The sequence below is a fragment of the Gavia stellata genome, chromosome 18, assembly GCF_030936135.1.
Source record: "Gavia stellata isolate bGavSte3 chromosome 18, bGavSte3.hap2, whole genome shotgun sequence".
NCBI lineage: Eukaryota > Metazoa > Chordata > Aves > Gaviiformes > Gaviidae > Gavia > Gavia stellata.
Genome location: NC_082611.1, coordinates 11,478,751 through 11,503,833, shown reverse-complemented (window position 1 = coordinate 11,503,833; position 25,083 = coordinate 11,478,751). Strand labels below are relative to the sequence as shown.

Genomic DNA, 25,083 nt, shown 5'->3' with positions numbered 1-25,083 from the left:
AAAAATAGAACACAACTTAAAAATACATGTATAGACCTGTATGCAAATGTATGTTATAAAGCTGGTTTCAGAGTTCTTGTAAAAATCCTGTTACAACTTCTTTGTTAAAAAATGCAGTTATTATTTGTGAAATGGGCCCGTGTTAGACGTATGTATTGCAGGACAAAACACAATTTATAAATGTTCAGTTTAATTCACAAGTAATAAACATATCAATGGCCTCTGATTAAATACTACTCTTTAGAAAACTTAAAAAAACCTCATCATTAGAATAAAATAACTGCTTTTTTTAAAAAAATCCTTTCTAAATGTTTTTCAGTGATTGTAAATTCATCTAGCAATTAGATAAGCCTTCCTAGGCAAGGACAGATTTCTGACAACCAGAAGAATAACTGTCTGGGTATGCATATTAATATAAAAACAGAGATGCAGGAAAAACTAGCAAAGTACACAATTACCTTTCTTTGAAATTAATGCCATGCTCATTATTAAAACAGACTCATCATATAAACAAGTCGCCACAAGACACTAATTATATTTTTGCTGTTAAAGTAGTTCTTGTAATGAAAAAAACGCAAACCCACCTTAATTCATTTGCACAGCTATCAAATACAAACCAGACGTTGACCCTGGTTTTACCCTTGTGTAAAGCTGTTACACCATCCAAAGCTGCTGCATTTTTTCGCCAGATGGTCAGTCTACAGATGAAAAGAATCAGCCTGGTAAAGTTTTTGGTGCAAAATACTGACCGTTATATCACCTACTGCTATGCTATCTGTTGGTTCCTACCCAGAGCCTTGCTTAAGGCAAGTTACTGAAAATGGCTGAGTACTTGTAAGGGAGGGAAAGAAGTGGGAGGGCAAGGGTTGAGTGGACATACAATATTAAAGTGAAGATGTATTCTAGATCTCTGCATATTATCATGACCACATCTAATACAGAATGTTTCCATAAACAAAAGCTAACAATGAGGGTAGGAAAAGATAGCATAAATACTAAAATGAGTTTGTTTTTTTCCTATAGGAACTCAATGGAGAAAGGACCAAGAGCAAGATTTAAAGAATGTTCTGAAGAACACTGACCAGGACATCCCATTGGTATTCGTCAGTGGAAATCATGATATTGGCAATACTCCAACAAGAGAAACAATAGATAATTATTGCAAGAACTGGGGAGATGACTACTTCAGCTTTTGGGTTGGAGGTGTTTTCTTTCTTGTGCTGAATTCTCAGTTATACTTCGATTCTTCCAAATGCCCTGAGTTAAAGCAAGCCCAGGATGTGTGGCTCAATGAGCAACTGGCTGTGGCTGAAAAACATAAATGCAAGCATATAATAGTATTTCAGCATATCCCTCTGTTTCTGAGAAAACCTGATGAAGACCACGATTATTTCAACTTGGAAAAATCAGTTCGTCAAGAGATAATGGAAAAGTTTCATAAAGCAGGTATTTTCTCAAATTTTCCTACTTTTGATTTCTGCTTTCAAATTGTTAATGGTTATGCCGCCAGACAAAATACATTTAACTGAAATGGTACTGTTTTTGAGGAATTTTAGATACTGCTTATAAGCCTCGTTGTTCCCCGTAGGTCAAAATTATTAACTTAACCTAATCACCTGTAAAAAGTACCGAACAAAATTTAAAACTAAGTGAAAAGTAAAAAACTAAAAGTGAAAAACTCTTTAAAATAAATAGCAAGGATTCTGTTTTGCAAATACTGATTAGATGTAAGACAACCTGAGTTTTTCATGCCTAAGGAGTGGAAGATCAGGTATTGCCATAGGAGAAAAATACAGAATTTATGTTTTACATAAAACATGGAAACAGAATTCAGAATTACCTTGGAGGTTGTTTTCTCCCACACTGAGCCAATTTTAAACCAAGAGTGTAATGTACTCCAGATTTATTCAGTGTTAAAAACAGTCTTGCTCTGCTAAGATCAATCCTTTGCATATCCATTACTAATAGGGACCATTTCTGGGATGAAGAGCAGGTGGAACATGCGCTAAACAAGTATATTGTACCAAATCCCTTAGCTTTGTTTGGTGACACCTGAATGCCATGGAGACAGACACAGTATGCAGCTACTCCTCCGTGCTGTTCCCATTGTTTCCTGTTGATTGCCTTCATGTTCCTGGGGTGTGCTAGTCCCTCAAAATTTCCTGCCAGCCTGCCATCGCTGCATCAGAGTGTCACTTTTTTCTGTATCTGTAAGAGAGCACATTATTTGGATTACTGAACAATGCAAATTTATATTGTTCCTAATTTACCATATAATTGTTAAGCCTGGACTCATCCAAAACCAGCCTCATTTCCAAGCTCTGAATTTCCTACTGTTTCCAATCAGTGGGGCCAAAATTCACAGCTATCTGAGGGCTCTCCAGGGGACTGACACATTTGCAGATTCAAGGTTTATGAGTGGGGTTTTTTCCCATAAGGAGGCACACTGAGAATACCTCATAATATCTTTTTTAATTTTTGTGCTAGTGTTAATATAGTGGGAAGTATTGCTATTGGAAGGTTGGGCAGCTAAATGTCTGCTTACGTACTGTTGGCTAAAAACCCATTCTAGTTTATTGGAGAGCTTGTTAGCCGAAGGACATTGCCATACAGGTGTATCCCAGTAAATAAGCATTACTGTGGAAACCAAAGCAGTTCTGTTCTAGAGTTTTCTGTCATCCAGATGGTTTACTACCATTTGGCAACACAGTACTGGGAATATAATTAATCAAGAGGTAAAAGAAATTATGCAAATGTTATCATTGTAACATTTATCATTGTTACATTATCATGTTTCTTAGAGGGGTATTTCAGACTGATTCTCCCCATGTGTATCCAGAGGCTTAAGCAAAAGTTGGGTAGGCTTCAAATGATGGGGAAAGGAAGAGAGAATGGGACGCCAGCAATACAAGACAACCCTACAGAAGAAATTCCCAAACTCCTTTCTGTGCCAACATCCCATTTGTACTTTCCCTCCATCATTTCCTGTTGTGTCCCTTGTTCCCATCCCTAAAAATCCTCCCTAAATGGCGTGTTGTTTGGTTCCTTCATGAATATGTTAAAACATTGATTTTTTGCTTTCTGTTTTATACAATAAGTAAATCAGTCAATAGGTAATATTTGCAATCCAATAATCAAACATTTTGCTAACTGAATGATTACAGAGAGCAAGCAGCTCAGTGTAACTCAGACTGCTGAGAAAAATGAGCTGAATTAAAAGTTGGCTCAGAGTTTCCTTAGTAATGGGCGTGTTCTGTTTCCATTTTATTATTCAATTGAAGAACAGTCTTTGTAAGACCACAGAATGTTACCAGTGGATTGCAAACGGGCAGTTATCATGGTAGAATAGATGCACAGATATGCAATGAGTCCACTTATTTTCTGACTCTCTGCTTTGCCAAAGAATAATCGATTTCAGCGTATCATTAGGCATGAAATTGGTTTTCTCCCAGTTCGCTTCATAAATTCTTGGAGGATTAAAACACAGAATATTGCTAATGAAATCCCAATCTACTTTGTGGGTTTTTTTTTTAAATTATGACTTGCAGTTTAAGAAGGATAACCCCTTATGGCACTTAATTTAGAAATTTGGTACACCTACATATTCTGGAAAAAGAAAGTAAGCCTGCCTTTTTAATGAGTCCACCAGGCTGCTGCTATTCTTATTCCCCTGACCTGTCACCAGTCCTTCCTTCCTTCTGCTCTCTTGCTCTCTGATTCAGTGTTTCCAACCACTCCAAAGGTTTGTTGTGTAATTATGAAAAATTTCAGTATAACATGCATGTTTTAGGGGTTGCTGTGTTGGGCAATGCGATGTTATTAGATGGGCATCATATTTCAGTTGTTGATAACCCAGGATCAGACCTGGAACTATCCCAGTTTTCATGTTTATACTTCTTCTGAAAGGGTCAAACGCAGAGCCGTAACTCACCTGGTTAGAGAGAGACAGGAAAGGAAGAACAATCTAGTAGTCCAGGTCTTTCCATGAACAAAGAAACTCATATGGGTATGTGTAGGAAACAATCAGATACTTAAAGTATGGTGATATTGCACAGGTGCTTTAAAGTGAGGTATGCCACTTCAGAAAATTATTATTTTAAATTCAAAGCCCAGATCTTCTGTAGTTATTCTTTTCTAATCACTTACATAATGATTTTGGTTTAAGTATCCGCTCATTACAAGCAGAGATAAAAGATTAGCTGTAGAGGCTACATCTGGTACGAAATACTGAATTACATTTCTCACATTAGAAGTGTCCTTAACAGTTGGGCTAATTAAAGATAAAATCATGTCCTTATGATAAATATTTATAAATTGAAAATCTGGCACTTGTAAATATGTATTACTACTATGCAAAGTTAAACCATACTTGTAAGCTGCACATCTAAGAAATCCTCCTAGCCCATTTTTCCTTTAAATGCATTATAACAAGTATTGTCCTTGAAAAAGTGATTTCAGTGACAGTGAAAATCAACTCAGTTGAGAACATAGTTTATCATTTAAGTGAAAATATATTTCCAAAAGCGTATTTGTAGAACTTCTGAAAGATTAGCCTCAGTTGTCAAAGCTCTGTCTCCTCTACATGCAAAAGCTAAGTCCAGAAAAAACCTGTGTGCAAGAACTGTGAATGAGCTGACCTGACGTTCTCATCTGTGAGATCTGCTGGAGTCAATCGACTCTGCTGTGTGAAATGCATATTCAGCTTTTAAGAATTTTATAGTGCTGATATAAATAGGTTTGCTTTCAGCTTTCTAGGGAAAATAAAGAACTCAGGTAGTGGTGTAGCCAAAAATCTGATCTGCGTGTCTTTGATAAACATAAGTAATAAATTAGTTTTTAAATTAAGCAGTTTATGTAATAGAAGACAAACTTTTTCTTACATATCTCATTCCAGCATAATTTTCTTAGGATGTTAAAGATATTTTTCTATGACCTGAGAAGTATGGGTATTTCTGTTGAGCTATGGGCAATCCTTTAAGGACTTTTTGTCCTGAAAACCATCACTGACACACTGAAATTACTTACCTTACTTAACACAATATAGTAATTAATGTTTCTAAATGGCCCTAATGAACAAAAACATTTAAGCAAGTGTCTGAACTTATTTAAGAGCTCTGTTGAATCAAACCTAAATTAATAGCTGTTTTTTCACCAACAAAGTTGATGAAAGAATTTTTGGTTCTGAGTGAGATGAAGAGTATAGGTGGTCTATCTAGGTGAGAGATTTTGCATCCAAGAGAGAATCACTAGGTAATAGATATAAAATATAGAAGGAAATACCCTGCAGTCTCCAGCTTCTTTTTAATTAAAAAGTTTTAAGTTCATCCAAATGTCTTCAAAGCAATTTTTCAGATGTGGTTAAAAATACTTGATTTGTACATATGGGGAAAAATAACAACCTACTTTATTAAATGGCATATTGTTTCATTATATTTATGATCGTAGGTGCTGTAACTTATAAGACCCTTACTCATTAAAAGAGTGTGACACCTACATTCTCCTCTTAGAAATGTTATGACAGGAGAGTAGTATTAAAGGAAGAAGCGGCTTTCTGAACATCTGCAGCCGAGATATATTTGAGCACAAAATTAAAGCATGGAGTGCTCAAAGCTGTTGTTTCTAAAGTTTACCAGACAACATATGCTGTGTTTCATTATTTTCTTTGTTGTGTAATCAAAGTCGACAAGGGAGTAATATTTTCTTCTTCCCGCCATTGAGACCTTGATTTTGGCAAAGCCCGTAGACCGAATGAGTAATCTCAGTGCTTGCTTATGTGTCACTTTGTCAGTATTTAAGATCATTTAAATACTCCTAACATGAGTGATTTAGATTGAACCTCTTTCAACCTTGAAATTACGCACTCATGGTACAGGTACAGTGACCAGATTTGGTATCTTCTACATCACTGTGTAAGAGCAGTGTTTTTTAAGACTGTTCCCCAGGTATGATAATGTAATCTAGCATGTAGATACACATAGACTTTTTTTTTCAGAAATTCAGCAGTAAGTACAAAATAGATTTATTTAGTGTAGTCTGTAATTACATTAAGTAATATTTGTGCTTAGATAAATTTTTGAAATCTGTTTTCTCCACTGGGCTGTAGTTTTGGTTGATTAAAAACTGCTTTATGATCCTTAGAGCACATGGCAAGTCAGGATTGTTTGGGGTTTGTTTCTGGTCTATGAGAAAGCTTCACTTTCAAATGGAAAAAGTAGCAAAACCAGGAAATAAATTCCACTGAGAGGTCACAAGAGGCATTCACAAAAATTAACCTGAAGTACAGAGTGACCTTCTACGGACAGCACCTCTAAAGGCTTATTTAGACTAGCGCTCTAATTAGGTGATCTGGAATCACCCTCTGGCTGTGGCTGCTGTTTCTCCTCTGATTATATAGGAAAAACAAGTGAGACTAAGATCCTTCTCTATATAGCTGTATTCAGTGTTGTCCTATATAAAAATACTTTTGACATAGATATACTTTGCAAACTAATATCTTGTCTCCCACTTACACAGACCTGCTGACCACCAGTTGTATCAAGCTCTATCACAGAATCACTAAGGTTAGAGAAGACCTGTAAGATCATCAAGTCCAACCATAAAAAAAAAAACCACCAACAAAAAAAAAACACCCAAAAAACCCCACAAAACTACCCACAAAAAACCAAAACCACCCACAAACCACAAAACACACCACAATCCACACCAAAAACAACCCACCCACACCACACAGCACCATGCCCATAAAGCCACATCCCACAATGCCACATCCACACGCTCCTTGAATACCTCCAGAGAGGGTGACTCTACCACCTCCCTGGGCAGCCTGTTCCAATGTTTCACTACTCTCTCAGTAAAGAACTTTTTCCTAATATCCAGCCTGAAATTCTTTAGTCTACAAAGCAAATTTAAGGAAGAGTTTTTCTGCAAATTTGCAGGATCATGTTTGCAAACAACAGTACATGGGATATTTTAGCAAGATGTTTATGGTGTTATGCACTGTAAATCCTAATTATTCAGTTCTATTTTATTCACACAACTTGTCTGATGAAGGAGGTAGGATAACCCAGAGCTTCTAAAGGGCTACACAAAATAATTCTATAATGTTGTTGTTTAAGGTTGACTGAAGAGGTTATGAAATGGAGGGTGATGATCCCTGACACACACCAGTGGGACTATTTCCTTCTCCTGGAGCTCTGTTGATGGGAAATGATTGGGGTTTTTTTGGAGAACAGGGTCTGAGAACTGCCTGAGCACTGAACAGTTCTGTTAAGAGTTCTGTGACTGATGCTTTCACATCTTTGTTTGCTGCTGTAACACCTGCTTGGCAGATGGAGTGATGTGAGCACTCTCAAATTGCAATGAGATAAAATCAATTCAATTCCACACAAGAGATTTTGTTTACAAAGACTACTAAATATTACTATTCACTTTGTAGCACTGGAGTCTTGAAAAAATGATGTACACCACCTGCCCAGGGGAGAAAAAAGGTACGACAGAAAATGCCTATGGTTAATGTGTGCTCTTGTAGGGAAGCTGAAAGAACATAATTTTGTAGTGCAAAATTGTTCTGAGAACAAGTATTACTGTTGAACCGACCACGTTGTTCAGCACTTTAAAAAGCAGCTGTATGCTGCAAGTGAAAGGAAGAAAGGCCAGTTTGTGCCTGATACTCCAGGGAAAGTGCTCAAGATCAATTTATCCTTGTGACTTAAATGGTTGTATTTGCCAGAAACATTGCCTTTTAAAAAATATGTATCTACACATACATGTGTGTGGGTGTACACACACATGTGTCTCTTCATAGTAGCATCTCCCTGTGCCTGGATAATACTTACTTTGTTCTTCTGCCTATGAAAACTCTGAAAGGGTACTAGAGTGTTTGTAACATTCAGGTTTTTCACTCAGTACAATTTAATTTCTTTACAGAACCGCTTCTCCACCTATTTGCTTCCATTTTGGCTCTACTGCTGCTCCCCTCTAGCTCCTGCAGTTTTGGAGACAAATATATAGGATCAGCTTTTGCTAGTATATCTTCTTTCTTCAGTCCTTGATTAAGCAAGACATTTGGCCAGTGAAGCACAGATTTTAGATAAGTGTAATTCTATTTTAACCTGAATTTTATCACTCATTTATTAAACTTTAACAACTAACATAAAAGCAGAGTAACTAGACCAGAATGACGATCCTTATAGCCCAGTCTCCTGCTTCTCCTACTAGCCAAACCCTTGCAAAAAGCACAAGACAGCAAAGCGCATAATGGGATTTCTTCCAAGTACTCTTCCTATCTCCAACAATTTTTCTTTCAGGGACTTACTGTGTCATATTAATGTTATCAATATAATGCAATTTAGTGATTCTTTTAAGGATTGGTTCAGTTGATTTTTTAAAACTCTCAGCTTTCACAGTGGTCTGTGGGAGGGAGTTCCATGTTTCACAGCTACATGAAGAAATGCCTCCTTTTGTTTGCTTTGAACTTCACCTGTAGTCTCTATTGAGTGCCATAAATCTGTAAATGAAATATAGTGAACATTGGTTCATGTCTGCAGTTACTGTAATAAATAGTTCATTATTCAGCACTTAAAGGGTGATAACCTAGACCATGTGATAAATTTCATTGCTCAGTCAGAACCACTTTTTTCCCCAAAATTCTCTACAGAGTGCATGGGAGGAGAAGCAAGGTCTGTACTGTACCCATTACATATTTATTATGTCATTCATATTGCACTAATTTAGCCTTCTCGTTCTCTTACAGTCTCATTTGCTTTTTGCTGAGAAAAGCATTTATTGAATTGAAGGCTCAGTCTAAATAAAGCATGCTACTGATTGCCTATGCTGATTATTCCAGGCATTCTCTGCCTAATTTGGAAAATCTGCTTGCTTTTCTTTGGTTTATTTTTATATTGGTAATTTTCTTCCTATATTTTTACATTGTCCATAGTGCTGGGTTGAGCAGTTTGATTTCCAACTGAGGCTAGGCCAGTTCATTTTGAGGCAGGTTTGCTGTGTCCAAAATGTGTTTTTGTACTTTAGGAACTAGCGTTGGAAAACAGCTTCTTCTGAATTTAGGGTTTTTTGGAAGCAAGCCATGGAAGTGAGTGTAATTATAGACATTGGAGTCAGACACCCCTGGAATTGAAACTAGTTCAAGCCTGAATTCCAGTCCAGTATCATCTGAGTGTGTGAGAAAAACTGTTTTCTAGGTGCATGTTTCTTTATGAAATTATTTTTAATATTTCAAGATAAATGCAGGTGCATTATTTTCCATCCTGTATTGACCTATTTGCATTTCTGTAATCATTGCAACTAGATTTCCTTTGAGGTTGGGGCTCAGTCTGTGTTTCTTGAATTAAACTAGCAAACATCAAATTTCTGAAGAAGTTAGGAAAACAGAGGTATTTCACAGAATCTTACTGTTGCATTGGAGATGTTTTTCCTCTCTGTTACCTAGTCTTTCATATAACAAGCTAGTGTGTACTGTCACTTCAGATCTCATTCATATTGTCACGTACAATGTTCCACTACAGTTCTTCTATTCTTATAAGCTGTTGAACTCTGCCACTGTAAAAGCTCAGACTACCAGAAGCTGGAGACTTATGACAACATTCAGAATTTGGTAGAGGAAATCTTGCCAGTAAAAAGCAAGTCTCTCCTTCACATTGTTATTGAAATACCACTCTGTGGGAAGACATTTGATGCTTATGACAGTACTTTAACAGCGTAAGCTTTCTGAGTGATCTTCCAAAGAGCACACTTGATTTTATTTATTTATTTTTTAAACCAGGGTCTTTGAAAGGCCATGCATCCTGTGCGTACTGACCATCACCTCTGCAGGCTCAGGTGTCAGATTATCCTGAATGCCCCTACACAGACATCGTCTTGATTGCCTAGGGGTGATTTCTCCCACGGGGAGAGGGACATGGCCAGCCCCCCTCACTCACACATGAAACCGCTCTCTCCCTCAGCCCTGCCTTAATGGGGACTGATAGAAGGCCAGCCATTGTATTTCTAATGATAATGTTTATGTGGTAAAAGAAAAGAACACAGAGGAAAAGGGAAAAAAATACAAAATTTTAAAGATCACATTACAGTTCAGTAGCATAATGTTATGGAATATACCTGTTGCCTGTTTAATAAAGCAAAGAGATGACGTGGCTAGCATTTCACTTTCAAAATATAGGCATTTTATAATGACTTAACTACCCCTTAAACAGAAAGGCTGGTCAAAACACTGATGTGGTTGTCTGTTGGTCCACATAGGGGACTATGGCCTGCCTTCTCTTCCTTTCCTGCCCCAAAAGGAGTTAAAAACATGCCCAGTATTCCATGTCCTTGCATTATTCTACGCTACCAAATACAGCAGCAGTAGATTGCTAAGTAAGGGGGAAGAGTCTGGGAATCACAGGACTGCAACTGCACAATAAGCTAAGACTGGGATGTAATCACTCTCAGGGGAATTACCCATGAGACACGGCTAAATGCCCTTGTTCTCTTACAGTGCAATTATGTCAAAATCATGCTGACCTTTTTCCCTGGTGCCACAGAACTGTTGTTTAGAAGGGTTTCTCTGAGTGATAAATATAATATATATTTTGTAATATATATATTAATATATATATATAATATATATTTTGTAATTTTATAATATAATTTGTGAGAAGAAGATGCTGCACTTCTAAAATTCTGTAAAATAACCTTAGATTCTCCTGCTAACAGACAGACTGCCTTCTGCATGATATTCAGTATGTAGTTTCTTTTCCTGTAATGAACTATTTTCTTATCTGATTCTTGTCAGAAATAAAATCAACAGCACGCTGACAACACTGGGGTAGCTCTAAAGTTTTCTTTCAAATTTTTTTCAATATCACCAGGCCTGAAAGAGGTGGTGAATATTTTGTATAGGACTCAGTTTCTTTCAGAACATTATTCTGCTTTGCATTGTTTGGGAACTCAGAAGTGCTGTAAAATGGTCATCAATACAAAGAATAATCTCTTCTAAATCAGAGCTACTGCAGTCTGTGAGGATGTGATGGTTGTATATATGCAGTTACTCCTGAGCCTGGTTGGCCTGGTCCTCCCTTTCTGTACCAGTCTTTTCCATGAAGCATCCAAAGCAAATCTCAGATACTTTTTTAGCACTCTTTCCCTATTAGGCCCTTTAGTCAGTTTAACAGTACCCATTACACCATCTCTGTAAGAAAAGCCCTTTTTAATACAGTGTGTTGTTTCGGTTCACAAAGCTTGAAGAGAGAACCAAGAGAAGAGAAAATGGGAAAAGCCAGTAAAAATTGTCCCTTGTACCAGAGCTGTTAAACTGAGAAAGGTGCAAATCAATAAGAGCTTGCTGAAACTCTTGCAATGACTACTTATTTGTTGAGCTGGCTTCAGAAAGCAGACACTGGAAATAAGGGAGGGGGAGAAAAAGTCTTTAGAGATGTTTTTGAATTTTCTGTTGAGAAATGTCTGTAATAGAAACCATGAGCAAAATGTTCATACCATGTTTTTGACTTGGAAAAAGGTATCCAAATTAAAATATGAATTTTGTTTGAAACTTTTTAAAAAGTGAATTGTGCTTTAAAGATTCTGCATATGAATGAACATACAGATAGCATCAAAGGTAGCATGCTGAATCAAATGAGCTACTGATTACCCTCTTGCCTTGCTAAAGCCACTGCGTAGCCTTACCATTTTAAGTGACGTAATGCAGTGTGTAAATTAGCATAAAAACAAAGTATTTATTAACTCATTTCATGGTCAAGCTAATGAAGAGTCTAAGGCTTATCAACATATGTAAGTATTTTATCTTGTCAGATGACTCTTGAACAATCCATGTTTTGGTTGGTTGCTATGTCATAAATTATTTATGCTAAATAGGCTGCTTTGTGCTCACAGTATTTGTGTAACTATCTGCACAGTATTTTTACTTTATTCTGATTTTAATAACTTTTTTTTTCTTTTAATGAATAATCCATTAGGTATGAATAGTGTCTTGCAGTAATGGATCCTGCATTTTTTGGTTAATGGACACTGTGAAACCTCCACTTGAATTTAAATTCAAATCACTATGTATTTCATAAAAAATGAAATAATGAATGCTTATGAAGGTGCCATCCTTTGGACATTTATTTACACAGTAGTTTTTTAGTATTTCATACAGCTTTTCTATCAAAGCTTTTCCCAAACTGCTATTTCAGAAACCAGGGAGTAAAAACAAATCACTGTTCTACCTTTTTTGTAGTGGGAAGGAACTGTACCTTTTTGTATATAGCAGGATGCATTTAAACTGACCTGAGGATACCTTAAAGGGGGCTATAAAAATGAGGCCTGCCAGGACACTGTTATTTTCTCACAGAGTTTAGGGGAAAAAAAAAGGGGGGGGTGGGGAAGGGTTGCTAGCAACTTGACAGTATTACTTCAGAAAAACATCTGAAATGAATAAATTAAATTTGAGTGCATACATTTCTAAGGTTCTTTTTATGTTTAAGATCAAAAGCAAGAGCAAAGTAAATTGCCTGCTTGTCATCTTAGTATTATTGCACTGACTGGTTCAGATTTCCTTCTTATGCTAACTAACAAAAGTGAGTGTAATACAGTTGAGGGAACAAAAAAGTGCTATTGAAGAAAAAACATCAGTTAGACTTCTATTAATACACAGCAGTGACCTGTTTGTTTCTTTGTTCCAAGACTTAATATATTGTAGCACAACAATAACAAGAATTGATACTAGCCCTGGAAATAAAGCGTACCTGAAAACTGAAGTCTGGACAGACTGGGAGGTATCTAAAGCAGATACTAAATCCTAGTCAGCAGAGGCTGATGCTGAGCGGCCAGATCCACACGGGCATTTCAGCACTGAACACCTGTCTAGTGTAATTAGGATCTGAATGACATACATATGCTAAAAGGGGGAATTTGGATGAACAGTCCCATGAACACCAGCTTGTTTAGGCAGAATCTGCCTCCCATAGCCAACAGGAGATAAAAGGTTTTAAATCACATCCTCTCTAGTGTCAGGTATCATATTTGCCCTGCTTATCTTATTTCCGTTCCATACCAAAATACCTTCTTGAGTGTAGGCAGTTAGCAGACATTAAATGTAATTGTGGTAAAAGTTCCAGTATTTGCCTAAGAAAAAAAAAAGCTGCATGATTTGTGGGCCAAACTTTTTACCTGGTGTCTGTCTGCTGTCTAGGATGGGTTTCTCAAAATCTTCCCTTGAATTCTCAGACAAGGGGAGATTTTTGGTTTTCTTATAGCATAACTAAAGTTGCTCTGTTAGTTTTGTATCCTCTGTCCTTCTAATTACACTGAAACTGTATGTCGCGGTTTGTTTTACGTACATGATGACACAAAGTCTTGGCTTCTGTTCCTCTTCCTTTAATCTCAAAGGTTAAGTTCTCTGGATGGTGGGAGGATGTTACTTTAGGAACACGGATGCTTCCAGTAAAAAGAGAGCACTTTCACTTATTTCCCTTACTAAAAGTGTGTCACATGGGTTTACACCTCACTATGGTTTTATTTTCTTTTTCCTGACTTTTTCGTAGACTAAAGTAGTTCTGCTTACCTGCATAAAAAGTGGAAAATACTGAAAAGAACTTGTTACTGTAGTGGCCCTGTCACTTATTGGAAGCTGGTAAAGGTATTTTACAGATCTAGCTGGTGCAGTAATCAAGCAGGCCAAACGTTAGGTTCCTAAATGTTCATTCTTTGATCCGTCATTTAGCTGCCACTTAACTCTGCAGGGAAAGACCAAGATACAGTCAGGTCCATGCTAGATGTGTGCCTGAGTGTGGAATCCAGAATGTTGCTGGAGACCATTGGTTATTTGTTAAGCACTTGAAGGACAGGAAAGTGCTAGATACGGGGATCCACCTCTAAGCTGAAAGCAAATTGGTAACATTAAGCTTAGCATGTCTTAAGTCTTCCCCACGAATGCCTTAACTCAGAGGCTGCAGTAAGCAGCCTCATCTACTCAGCATCCTCTCCTAGCCCATCAGGGCTTGCTCTTTTAAGGACAATGCCACAAGGCAAGATGGGTTCCACTTTAACAGGTAGGATGTCATATGTAAAGTTCCCACAATGTTCAGTTTTGCTCTCTGTATTAAGAAGCAAGAGAAGAGAATGCCCAGCCATGCCATAAGCAGCTCGAGATGGGCACGTTCTGTCTGTCACTGCAGAAGGGTTGAGGGTGTGGAGGAGGCAAGTGCAGCCTCACGGTTTGGATAGGTGTGCGTATAATGAGAAAGAAAGAAAGAAACACTTAGTTCTGCTGCTTGAATTGCTTAAGTATGTTATGCTAGACAGTCACTATAATAAGCTGCAACATGGTAGGAGTTGAGAAATGAGAAATGACTGCTCACTCTCAAACTGACTGTAGCATCAATTGTAAAACTTCTTTATATTTTCATTTTAAGGACCCAAATACTATCTAGAAAGTACAGAATCTCTGCAAAGAGCCTGTTATGTCACAGGGCTTTTATAAAAAAAAGCCCAACCCCAAACTGTTTTGCTAAGTTCCTGCAACTGAGTCAGAGCAAGCTCTCAAAGTTATTATGCTGACTCGCAAGTCTAACTCGTACACCAGGCACATGAGCAAGATACACTAAGCAAAGAGAATTAGTACTGATAAACTAAGAGGGTAATAGACATGTTCAAGCTGACAATGACCATATACCACTATTCAAGGTAAAGGTAACTTCATTCTCTGTTTTCCACCTTGAGTCATTTATTATTTGAGAAGGGTTTGGATTTTGAAATATGAAAGCCCGTGTAGCTTTTACTAGACTCACAGCAGAATAATTTATATTTTGCTTTCCAGGCTGCTTAATTTTTAACTATACTTTGAGCCTAGTTTATGTATTTTATATCAGTCTTCAAATCACTCACTCCCACAAAAGCAAAGGTTTGATGCAGCCAACTGTCTTAAGACAGGTTCACCTACTTCCCTTTTCATTTAATCACTGTGAAAGATGGTGAAAGATGGCTAAACCTACTGCAGGAGAAAGGGTGGAAGGTTTTTCTGGCTAAAGGAATAAGGATTTCCTTGTAAAGTTATAGTGTGTTCCTAATCACAGCTCTCTGCCTTTAAATTGCCTCTACTCTTTCCCAGAATTTCTGCTGTCTGAAGGCAAAATCAGTTGTTGCTTGCTTTTTTTTTTTTTTTTATGTCATTTAAGGTTATAGTATCTCACAAATTACCCATTCTCTGCCCTACCACTTGAACAGGACTAAGCATGTGTTACCTTTTGTGTTAAGCATGGGATGGCAGATTGCTGGAATATATGAAAAATAACAAATTAAGTTTGGTGTTGTCGTCACAGTGTCCATCCCTGTCTATCTTTATAGGCTTGCTCATTATTCTGTAATGATAAAAACAATGGTTGGAAAGGTAATTATTAGTGCTGCATATTTAAGGATAGCATTTAGCCTGGGGTGGTGAGCAAGACCCTCGATGTGAGCAGAGGAAAGGAGTGCCATGAGGGAGTATGTCACGTGGCCCACAACAAGCTGGCACTTGTCCCCGCGTGCGCTAAGCTTCACACTTCTCTGCTGTCCTCCTCAGGAACAGGCACATGTTTAGCTCTTTGCTTGTTAGTTTATTTTTCAATATAAACACAAATTAGGTACAGCAAGGTACAGCATCTATAGAATAGTGCCAGCGAAATATTTTTCTATTATAGCACAGCAGTTTTTTATTCCAACTAATAGGAAAGATTCACTTTCATAAAGTAGCCAGTTATTTTGATAACCTGCTGGCTATCTAGTCATAGTTGTCAGGGAATACTTCGTGTGTTTTTTGAGTCACTCAGTATTAACTTAATATATTTTCAGATGCTTTATGTAGAACCATCAAAGTGTCGTTGATTAAGGAGCACGCAACCTATTGTATTTCAATAGAGAAATTACATCTAAATCCTTTAGGTGGGTTTGAACATTTTTGAATTCTCATTAATAGTATCATAAATCAACACTAGATCTAAACACTTTCTGTAACAAAATATAAAATTAATCTCATGTTTTGCACTTGATGATAAACAACAAAATTCCCAGTATTTTCAGCCATCTGGTCTAGTAATTTTTCTGTTTTCACAACAGTATAAAATAGCATTAGATGCAGCTTCAGGAAGCTGTAATAGTCTGAAATCCAAGGATCTTAGACTGAGCATGCCAAAAATTAATCCGAAAACCTGTTTGTAAAATTAGCTATTTATACTAACTCCACATTTTCATTCAAAATAAAATATGCACCACCTTAAATTAGCAAAAAAGCTGATGAATAATTTTTTTGCCAAACTACAAATGCTGTTGACTATGATGCTCGGTTGTATCTATCAACAGTGCCTAGAATGGCTAAATGGTGAAGGATGCTGGCATAACCTGGAAATTAAATGCTTGTGTATGATAGTATGTTCTCCCCTAGGAAGAAGCTAGGTTTTCAACTCTGTTGGTAATGGTTTTACAAACTTTGACATGAAAGATAAGTACTTAGCATCAAAATTACTTTTTCTTTACTTTTTTCACTCATGAGACTAAACAGGGTTTCATTATTTTGTAGTAATAAAAACATTTTATTAACATTTATAAAACATCAAATGGGGAGGGGAAAATAAGCTATTATTTGGTAGCATGAATTTGACCTGTAAAGCCAATCAGAAAGGCCATTCAGAGTAGTGAATACAATAGTAAATACAGAGTAGCTTCTGCTGATTTATTTCTTTATTTTTTTCCAAGGCAGAAGAAACAAAAAGTAGAGATTACTGGTTTGGAGGTGAGGGTGACACAGTTTCATTTAATTTGAAATTGTTTCAAAGTTTCTGCAGAAAGTCCCTTAGGTATTAAGGAGTGTGGCAGGAAAGCAGACCTGGCATATGGATCATCTTTAGAAGTTGGTCAAAATCAGATAGCATTTGCAAACTTAATTAATTTTTTATTAAATTATCGTATTCTGAGAGAAGGGGAAGAATGATTGGACTTCTTTAAACATTTGTTTGGTTAATCAGTTAGACAATGATTCAGCCAAGGATTTCAAAGTACATGATAAAGCCTTAAATATGAAGTATGTTTGTCCTCTTTACTTGCTGCTGCTTGTCATTTAGCTTTTCTTCTACTTCTGACCAAGCTTGGATGATACTTGCATGCAACCTACCCAGAAATATTCGATATAGCATATTGTTGTCTCCTGCAACAGATCAAATGTATTTCTTTCTTTTCAAGTTTATAACGGAGTGGGTTTTTTACCCCAATACAGTTCAAAATATAAATAGTCGTATTTTTTAAAAAAGAAAGAAACAGAACAGCCTTAAGTCATTAAAAATACAGACGAAATCAGAATAAACCTGCCTTGTTTGTACTCCATACTAGGTAAACATGAATTCATGTCATTACCAAGCCTGACTCCTCTTGCAGGTTGTCAACCTTTCCTTTTTTGGCTGCTCTCATCTTTCTTCCCCTCTTACTATAACTCACCACCTCTTCTGCTTATTAGATTTCTTTGATGTACCTGGTTCTATTCCATCTGTGATAACCCCCCCGATGTCTTTGAGAAAAGATTACAAATCATCTTCTCATTTATGTTTTCTATTTGTTTGTCTTGCCTTTTTTTTTTTTTTTTTTTTTTTTTTTTTTTTTTTTTTTTTAAGGTCACCAGCCTTGGGTAAACAGGTTTAAGCTCTCTTTGGTGAATTTGCTGCATGTTAATTGACAAACACAGCTCCACAACCCTTGGCTTTCAACTCATGTTATGGTAGCATAATTCTTTAAGCAGTTATCTATTACTGAGTTTTCTTCCTAATTTTAAGCAGCTTCCTCTAGAGAGTTCCTTCTTTCTAGCCAAAGGAGGAGCAAGATGACAAACACACAGTAAGCATAAAGAAATCAGAGTCCCGTAACCCTAAACAGAGCTATTGAAGCAGAATAAAGTTTTTAGTAATTATTTATTATTTATTACTATTAGAATTAGTTATTGCTGATACAAATTATTTGTTTAAAATGCAAGTTCAGGTAAATGGTTTAACTTTTAATTTTATGCTTTATGGATCATTAAAGAATGAAGGTAGACACGACACCTGTAGCTGTACTTACTATAGAACTTTCTCTACAACCCCAGCAGCTGTGTAAACCTCAGCATATAACCTCAGCAGTATCTTCTACTGTAAACACATTTTAAACATAAATTGCAACTGCTAGCTAAATACATACACTCTCTTTTTTTCTTTTTAAACAGGCATTAAAGCTGTATTTTCTGGACATTACCATAGGAATGCTGGAGGCTCCTACCGAGGACTGGAAATGGTGGTTTCATCAGCAATAGGATGTCAGCTGGGAGAAGATACGCATGGGCTTCGAGTGGTTGTTGTCACAGATGAAAAGATTGTTCATAGATACTACAGTTTAAATGAACTGAGCAGCCAAGGCATAGAGAAAGAGCTGCTAGATATGCTTGCTAAGCAAAATTAGGCTATGTCAAATGATGTGGGGTTTTTTCCATATTAGACAACTAGAGAGTGTTTCAGAAACTTTCCCCAAGCTGAAGATACAGATTTCTGATTGTGCACCATGTCCCAGAAAAGCTCTCAATTTGTTATTATCCTAAATAACAAAAATGTTGTTGATGTTCCTCCTTTTGAAAATGAGACCTATGAGGAATACAGAAGAATAGCAGAAATAATACAGTAACGTATCATTGAAAAGAACTGTTCTGAGAATTTTTGCTTTGTTCCTAGATAAGACTTTCTTATTAAAGTGTATCAAAGAGTAAGAGTTGTAGCTTCTAGATAACCCTTTAACTCAAGTCTATTTTAGTTTTATATTTGAGAGGGTATTTTAAAATCAATAAATTTAGTCATTTCTGTTACACTATGGGCAATTTAAATGTGGCATTTTTTTACTCTATAAAAACAAATCTCAAAAAGTCTGAAATCAACAGACTCCCACGGACTTTTCGCAACCTTTGAATCAGATCTTGTTACCTAGAGGTTGTATTTTCTCCCATTTCCCATACTTTATTTTCCTAGTTCTTCAGAGCCAGCAGCAATAGGAGAGCAAACACATTCTGTTTTGCAGTCACAGCTTGGGTTTCCATTATATCCTAGTTTTATGTAATGAAAAGTCTATGAAAGAAGCTAATATAGATGCCACTGACAGAAACTAAACATGGAACAACTATTTTCCTTTTGGAATTTAACTACCATTCAGTTAGCATATGTTCTTGCTATAGCTTCAGAAGTTGGAATAATTGTATGGGGAGAATATTCTATACAGAATACTGTTATCAGAAATCACTTCGATGATTCCTAGACAAGGGGAGAGCTTTGATTTCCAAATGCAGTTTAAGAGTGCCTTACTGTAATATTATACAATATTGAATGTTGAAAAACCCTAAAAATTGTAAAAAATTTCTTGACTGGAGTAAGTCAGTCTTTAAAAGTAAATTATATAAACAGAAATTTATGTGCTGCAATCCACTTTTTTTTTTTAAGCAAGTATATACGATTTGTTTACTGTTAAATAAAAAAGTCTTTACAAATTAACACATACCTGGTTTTATTTTTTAAGCATTTAGTTGAACACATTATAATCCATGCCACAGGTTATCTAGAAATAGAGAGAGTGCAGCTTTAGCACCTGAAGAGGGAAGAACACAAACAATATTGACTGAAAAAGTAATGCACTCTATCTGTTTTCATGTATAGTCACATACAACATCATTCCCTAGAGGGTATTATAGGTATTTAAAATATGGTGAGAGAGATTAAATGCTGTGCTGACGAATCAGTTTCATTACATTTTAGTCACAACAGTTTATCTAGGAGGCTCCTTCAAGCTTGATCTGTGGGGCTCATGAGGTTCTATAATTACCTCTGTAGCATTTCCTTGCACCAGTGAAACAGCTGTACCTGCAGACGGACAGGACCAAACGTGGACTGCTGTCCCATGGCAATAACCTAAGCAGAGGTAGTGTTTGATTCGGAAAGAAAGAAAATTATTTTGTTTATATTCTCTGCCTGCTTTTGCTTAGTTGAATGGTTTCACAGTCTCATTTTCAAGGGAAAAATCTGGGAAATGAGAACTAAAATCTAAGGCTAGCTTACTTTGAAATAGGTAGGAACTGAAGTACCCAAATGGCAGTTTCATTGGAAGTTAAACACCCAGTAGTTCAGATACTGGTTTTAAAAAGCTATGTACTTAGATATCTTTGGAGCCACTGACTACTTTTAAAATTTGGTCTTATATAGCTAATTAACAATTTCAAGAATGAAATGATGCTAGTTTATGTTTTGCAGATGGAAGAATAGTCTCTCTCCACCTTAACTCTTTTAAGTCCGTTTAAATTGTAAGACTGAAATTCAGCAGCGGGACCTGAGATAATCTGAGCATGGAATATGCTCTCCACTATGGTGCAATATTGTAAAGCTGAATGGAGTAAAAGTCTAAACAGTTTTTTTAATATGCCTGTTTGTTTATTAAAGGATATCATTTTAACTGAGTATATGAAGCTTGGGAGAGCAAAGCGTAACTTCGGGAAAAAAGTCTTTCCACAAATATGAAAATGCTAATAGTAGTGGTATATAGTGTTCTAAAATTTTGTTTTCAGAGTTACAGTGTACCAATATACAGAAGAAATGTTTATATAAACATAATTTTAATTCTTATTTTTAAATAATTTTTTTCACTTTTTTCAAGTGTCATTTCACCATAAGAAATTCTATGGCATTTGTCATGACAACATCACTTAAGTACAAAGCTGAAGTTCAATTAAAAAAAAATAAAGGTTTCTTTATATCCCAAATTCGTCCTTTATTTAGTGATTTCTAAGAATATCTTGTTATGTTCACATGTAAAAATATGACCAGATTTGTCTTCAAACAGTTTGGAGTTCTATAAGATAGTAAAGTTGGGCTGCTGATTTCTATTAAATGCCTTCTTGTCCTGTATAGGATTTTGGGAGCTAACAACAGTGTTGTGTAGCTACACATTATGTAGGCTCTGGCCTAGATTTCTGCCTCACCTGTTGTGAGGACATATAATCACTCAGTAATGTACTTTCTATTACTGTCTACTGAACTAGATAGTAAAGTAGAAAAACCCAGGTATATTCTTAAAAAGACTTGACGACAAGTGTGATTAACGTCACAGGAAGAAAAAAAAATTATTCTCTAAGTTTTATATTTGAAACATGGAAAACATTTATTTTGGTTCTCACCTTGCAAGTTTTCAGAAGAAGGAAAATTAAAATGTCAGAGATGAGCAAGTTGTGTGCGTAACTATTACTTTGTAGCCTGGATGACATTCTGATGAACATAAGGTTAGCTGAAATGAGGGAATGGCCTCTGTAGTACTTTGAAGTTTTCGAGCCCATGCCTCATTTTAGTGAGCTAAGGATTCCCTGCAGTAGCCTGAAATAGGAAGGGGTGTCCAGCATTTCATCAGTTGTTCATTTTGCCATTGCTTTGACAAGTGTAGTCTAAGTTAGCACACACATTAAACTTTTTGGCATCCTGAAATCTAAGCTAGTGGGAAAATAAATGAAATCTATTTCCCTTGCAATGGACATTGTTTCAAAACATTTCTTATTTTGAATGACAACTCAGAACTTCCACCCCATTTCTCATTCATATGAAATTGATGCAATCATACACAACTGAGATGAAAACACATCCTCATTGATATAATACAGTCATGGGAAGGACTTTTTAACCATAGTGTGTTGCTGGACATTGCTGTATGAAGCAAAGAGGTAAAAAAATAAAATAGGAATGTGCTTTTTTACCAGCATAAATGACAAATTTTGTTTTATTACTTTCCTTAGCATAATTAGATAATTTACAATTAATACTGATGCCTTAACTAATTTGAAATGGCAGAGGTCCTTATGGTCGCCATGCCTCATCTTGTTTATGTAAAGAAAAATAATTCATACTATGTTAAATCATGAAACCATCCACCCATGGAGACACTAATTACCATTTAAGAAAACATCTTTTGATGTTGAGGATATTATTTTTGTATCTATCTGTCTCCAGCAGGGCTGTAATTGTAACTCTCTGTCAGCATATGACTGACTTTAAAGCAAGATGTCACTAAAAGTTCAAACTGCTGATGAAATAGAAAGCAAGTGAGTCCTTACTCACTTCTGTGGAGTCAAGGGGTGGGGTAGAGAAGAAAAAAAAAAAAAAATCAAGTGACCACAATTCATTTTGGTTTCCTGCAGGCAGCTAAAAGGCTGAGATGATAACCCCTGATGACTCTCAATAAATGTGGCAAATTCATACTAGAACACCAGAGCAACCTGTGAAAGTAACCAAATACTACATAATTAGTACAGTCTGAGGTGGAGACCTATGAACACAAGGCAAATTACTGAAAAAAATGTCTTTGGCATCAATCTTGGTTTGCCAGTTTCAGTGTAAGCAACAAATTTAAGAACACAAAAAAAGGACATTAAGCCTTGAATACACTCTGTTTGCATACTGCTTGCCTTTAGTTCATTTGATTCCAGCATCTAATCTTGCAAGTTTTAACAGAGGCAATATTTTGATAGACCTACAATATTCAACTTCTGGACAGAAAATAAATGACAGAAAATACATGCTGTCTTGTTAAAACAATCACTTTTTATCTTGGGAATGGGCAGTGGCAGAAGTAAAGGCTCTTCCACCAGCCCTATTTGCAGACTGAATGTTCTATGGTCACTCTGCTTCAATGATTGCTTTCTTACCTCAGCACATCAACTTGTTTTCTAGTGTCTGTTTTTTCCAGACATTATCCTCAAGTAGTTGTTTTTATTCTGCTATGAGAACAAATAATTAGAGACACATCTAACATAAGCAAATATACAAAGCATTAAAAACTAAACATTTCGCTGCTTAAAAATGCACAGTTCCTCTGTCTATGTATGACATTGTACAAGCCATTGCAGGCTAACATGTCATTGTTTCCGCTAATGTTAACACTGTGAATAAGCTTACTTTCCTTAATGTTCTCATTAAGCCTTCTTTGCAACTACCACTTGAACACAGTAATATCCTTTAAAGCCAGGGAAACATTTGCACATACATTAGTTATCAAAAAAGCTTGCCTGCCAAGCAAACCCAAATATTGCCTATTACTTCATGATAAACAGTCACCATGTAGACATGCCAGTTTGCATTAGAAAATTGTAAAGAGGGAATTTCCACTTCAGTAATATTCTACAGTTACTAGGAACTTACTTCTTTCTCTTTCTGCTCTACACTGACATATGAGACGCATCACCGGCAGGTATGGAACTGCAAAGCCAGGTGGTTTAGGCTGCCAGCATGCCAGTCTTAGTTGCCATGATCCACTACTAAAATAACATTCAGCAGAATGGCAAATATGAGACATCTACTAAAGAGCACTAATACAAGAAATTTTTTTATGGCCAGATAATGTAAGGCCCAAGATGTGAATCTGTGCTCCATTCCCCCAGCAGGCAAGCAGCCATGTGGCAGCTTCCACAGCCAGCACATTTAAGTTTATTCCAATGGCAGCTTTGAAAGGACAACGGAAGCTGTCAGCTTCACACAACTAACAGCAGACTTAGAACAAGGGGGTCTTGAACACTGGAAGATATGCAGGGCTTTTTTTGGAAAAGTTTTTTAGATGATTAGCTGTTTTAGCACTCAAAATTATTTCCTCTTATTAGAGAGCAAGGTCTCATGAGTAGTTTGCACCCATTCTAATCCCATTCTCCCCAACGTAAAGGGGTTTTATTAATTGTTTGTTATGCAGTCATCTGAAGATTGGGCAATTCAAAGCTGCTAAATGCCAGCACTGTGCTCTTGTACACATTTTCATTGGAAGATGCGCTGTAAAAAATAGGAACAATAAAACATGTAACAGAGAAAAAGCATTAGACCAGAATATTAAACTAGCCTCCAGTCTAAATGAAATCCAACTCCAATGCAGCAGATACAGAAGAGGGAAAAAAGAAAAACCAAAACCAACCACAGAACTAAGGCAACAGAGACAAACCAAAAGCTTTTCAAGCAATAAGAAGAAACATACCCAGTACTTCTCTTTCAAGAAGAAAACAAACAAAACAAAACAACAAAAACCCCAAAAACCCAACCAACCCACAACTCAGAAAGCCATTACTTCTTTTAATTGACATTTTCATTTGTTTCTCTAAAAGTAATTTCCTCCCTTAGCACTTTGTCAAATGCAGGTAGTTTAGTACATTTCTATTAATAAACAGCTTTTTTTTTCCCCTCTAGGAGACCCATTAAAGTCTCATCCTATTTAAAATTACAGTGTTGTTATGTCAGTTTTGGGTAGCCAGTAATTCAAATATCCTTCTTTTAAATATATCCCTATTGTTCCTGAACATTGTTTAGAAAGGTATAGTGTTGTTAAAAAAAAAATACAATGATGTGGCCTTTTAAATGGACTGGTAATGGCATTATCTGTGTATATTCAAATCTTTCTCTCCCCTTTCCACATAAAAAAGGCACAAAAATGTAGGAAGGTTTCTCATACTGCTCTAAGGAACTGAGAGCAGCAATCCTACATATGGCAACCTGCCTGTCCAGAAATTTTCTGAATGTATTAACAGCACACCAGCTAGGCAAGCAATGACTTGTATTTGGATATATGTGAGACAAAGATAATATTACCACAGAAGAACATGGGTCTTCCAGCACACGGCAAGCACCGAAGCCAAGAGGGCGCTAACAGGACACAGAGCGTAAACACAATGAATCTTCAGTCTTTTTTTTTTTTTTACGAAGCCTGAGCTGAACTTAGTCTTATCCTTCTATTAATTCCAAGTCTTGGACTGTCCTAACCCATGAGGAGGAGATGGAGCCACCTTACCTCTTTACTTCAGCTGTGTAAAAGGTGGTGTTCCAGTCTGGTCAACTAGATTCCTTCCTGTATCTGGAGATATGTAACTCCAGCAGGTAATTCTTCCTATCCTGCAACTGATGTGTAAGCTAGATGGACTGAATTGTTCCTGAAGATGCCTCTACTGACTACTGCGATAATCTAGGTGATTCACTTACTTACTTTTAGACAAGATTCCTAACCTTCACTGAAGGTTAGGCTAACGCTGGAGGAGGCAGTGTC

At 36.5% G+C, this 25,083-nt stretch overlaps 1 protein-coding gene across 1 annotated transcript in view; it reads left to right on the top strand.

The window, feature by feature from the left end:
- CPPED1 (calcineurin like phosphoesterase domain containing 1) overlaps positions 1 to 20,628 on the top strand; it is a 49,297-nt gene extending 28,669 nt beyond the window's left edge. Inside the window, exons 3-4 of the mRNA XM_059826365.1 lie at positions 1,024 to 1,446; positions 18,221 to 20,628. Of these exons, the coding sequence (XP_059682348.1) occupies positions 1,024 to 1,446; positions 18,221 to 18,453 (656 nt within the window). The 3' untranslated portion in view covers positions 18,454 to 20,628. The remainder of the gene's footprint in view (positions 1 to 1,023; positions 1,447 to 18,220) is intronic.
- The last annotated feature ends 4,455 nt before the right edge of the window (positions 20,629 to 25,083 follow it).